The sequence below is a fragment of the Dipodomys ordii genome, unplaced genomic scaffold (genome assembly GCF_000151885.1).
Source record: "Dipodomys ordii isolate 6190 unplaced genomic scaffold, Dord_2.0 Scaffold54, whole genome shotgun sequence".
In the NCBI taxonomy this organism is placed as follows: domain Eukaryota; kingdom Metazoa; phylum Chordata; class Mammalia; order Rodentia; family Heteromyidae; genus Dipodomys; species Dipodomys ordii.
Window position 1 is genome coordinate 4117680 of NW_012267270.1, and position 1514 is coordinate 4119193.

At 68.4% G+C, this 1514-nt stretch overlaps 1 protein-coding gene across 1 annotated transcript in view; it reads right to left on the reverse strand.

The window, feature by feature from the left end:
• Tmem151a (transmembrane protein 151A) overlaps positions 1 to 922 on the reverse strand; it is a 6770-nt gene extending 5848 nt beyond the window's left edge. The window contains exon 1 of the mRNA XM_013020892.1: positions 6 to 922. Coding sequence (XP_012876346.1) covers positions 6 to 922 — 917 coding nt within the window. The remainder of the gene's footprint in view (positions 1 to 5) is intronic.
• Positions 923 to 1514: the final 592 nt, after the last annotated feature.

Below are 1514 nucleotides of genomic sequence, written 5' to 3' on the forward strand. Positions count from 1 at the left end.
CCGACACGAGCCAGAAGACCCAGGCGCGCGCGTACCACGGCGGCCGGCGCGGGTCGGCGAAGACCAGCAGCGACTCGCGGAAGTCCACGTCCTTCAGGTGCATGCCCTCGCGCGCCTCCAGGTAGTCGTCCAGGCCCTCGTGGGCGCCGAAGAAGCGCGCGCGCTGCGTGAGGTACGACGCCTCGGCCTCGGCGCTGCCGAAGCTGAAGCACTTGGTGAAGCGCAGCCGCGTGGCCGCGTGCTCCGCCAGCCCCACCAGCTCCTTGGACACGTCGCGGACGCCGTGCGCCGAGTAGTCGAACTCGCCGCGCGCCGTGCGGCTGTCGGCGCGCTCGTGGTACACCTGCGTGGTAGTGTAGGCGTCGCCGTTGCGGTAGCGCGTGATCTGGCGCGTGCGCCGCACGTAGTGGTAGCTCGTGGCCTTCCACCACACGCACGGCGGCGCCTGCTGCAGCCGGCGGATCAGCGCCAGCACCGTGCCCGCGTCGGTGCGCGGCGCCTGGCACGACCGCACGTGGCAGTGCCAGCACTCGGCCAGGTAGAGGAGGTAGAGGAGGGAGACGAAGGCCAGCGGGATGTACAGGTAGCCATCGGAGCAGGGGCTGGCCGGGTAGGTGGGGGGTGGGCCCCCGGCCCCGCGCGCCAAGGCCGCCTCAGGGCCCAGCACCAGCCGCGGCACGGTGGTCAGGCGGCACCAGGCCACCACGGCCCCGCAGGCGTGGATGAGCAGCGTGAGCAGCAGGCACTTCCAGTGCGACTCGCGGCACAGGGAGCTCCCCAGGGTCGGCTTCAGGGGCCGCTGCTGCAGGGGGTGGCAGAGAGAGGGGACCGCGGTGAGGACGGGGCCCGCTGGAGGACCTGGTGCCCCGCGGAAACTGGGGTCAACAGGACCCGAGGCACTGAGCCGCTCGTTGCTAGCCATAGCTCCGAGTGGTGCCGCCCACCCTCCACCCACCATGCCCTGCCGTCTCTCAGCCACCAGCAAGCAGGACACGGCAGACCCATCCCCACCAGTGGACAGCACCTGCACCTAGCTCCTGAGAGACTGAGCTCTGGTGCTTCCTGATTTGCTGCGCCAAATGGGCCATGTCCCCACCGTCTCTGGATGGAATCTCCTGATCCTTGCTGTGGTCTGGGAGGCCAGGGAGGGGAGAGGCCCAAGGGTTGGACCACAGGGGCTTTAAGGAGCTGGAGCCAGGCTGCCAGGGCCCAGTGCCGGCTCCTGCATGACAGTGACTTGAGCAGGCCCCTCAACCGCTCAAACTCCCTGTTTCCTCACCTGTACCCTGGATGGTTGTGTGGGAGGCTCTGGCCCTGGGAATAAACATCTTATGCTTGCCCTGCAACCCCCTCTGGCCCCTTGTTCCACTATGGACAACAGGAGACTTGGGAGACACTGTGAAGTCAATGGAAAAGAGGGAGCGCTGGGCGCAGAGGAGGTGTGAGTCTTGGGATGGGGAGCAGATGGAGGGCCACCCTCCCCTCCCTATCTGTGCTGCGCGGGGGGGGGGGGG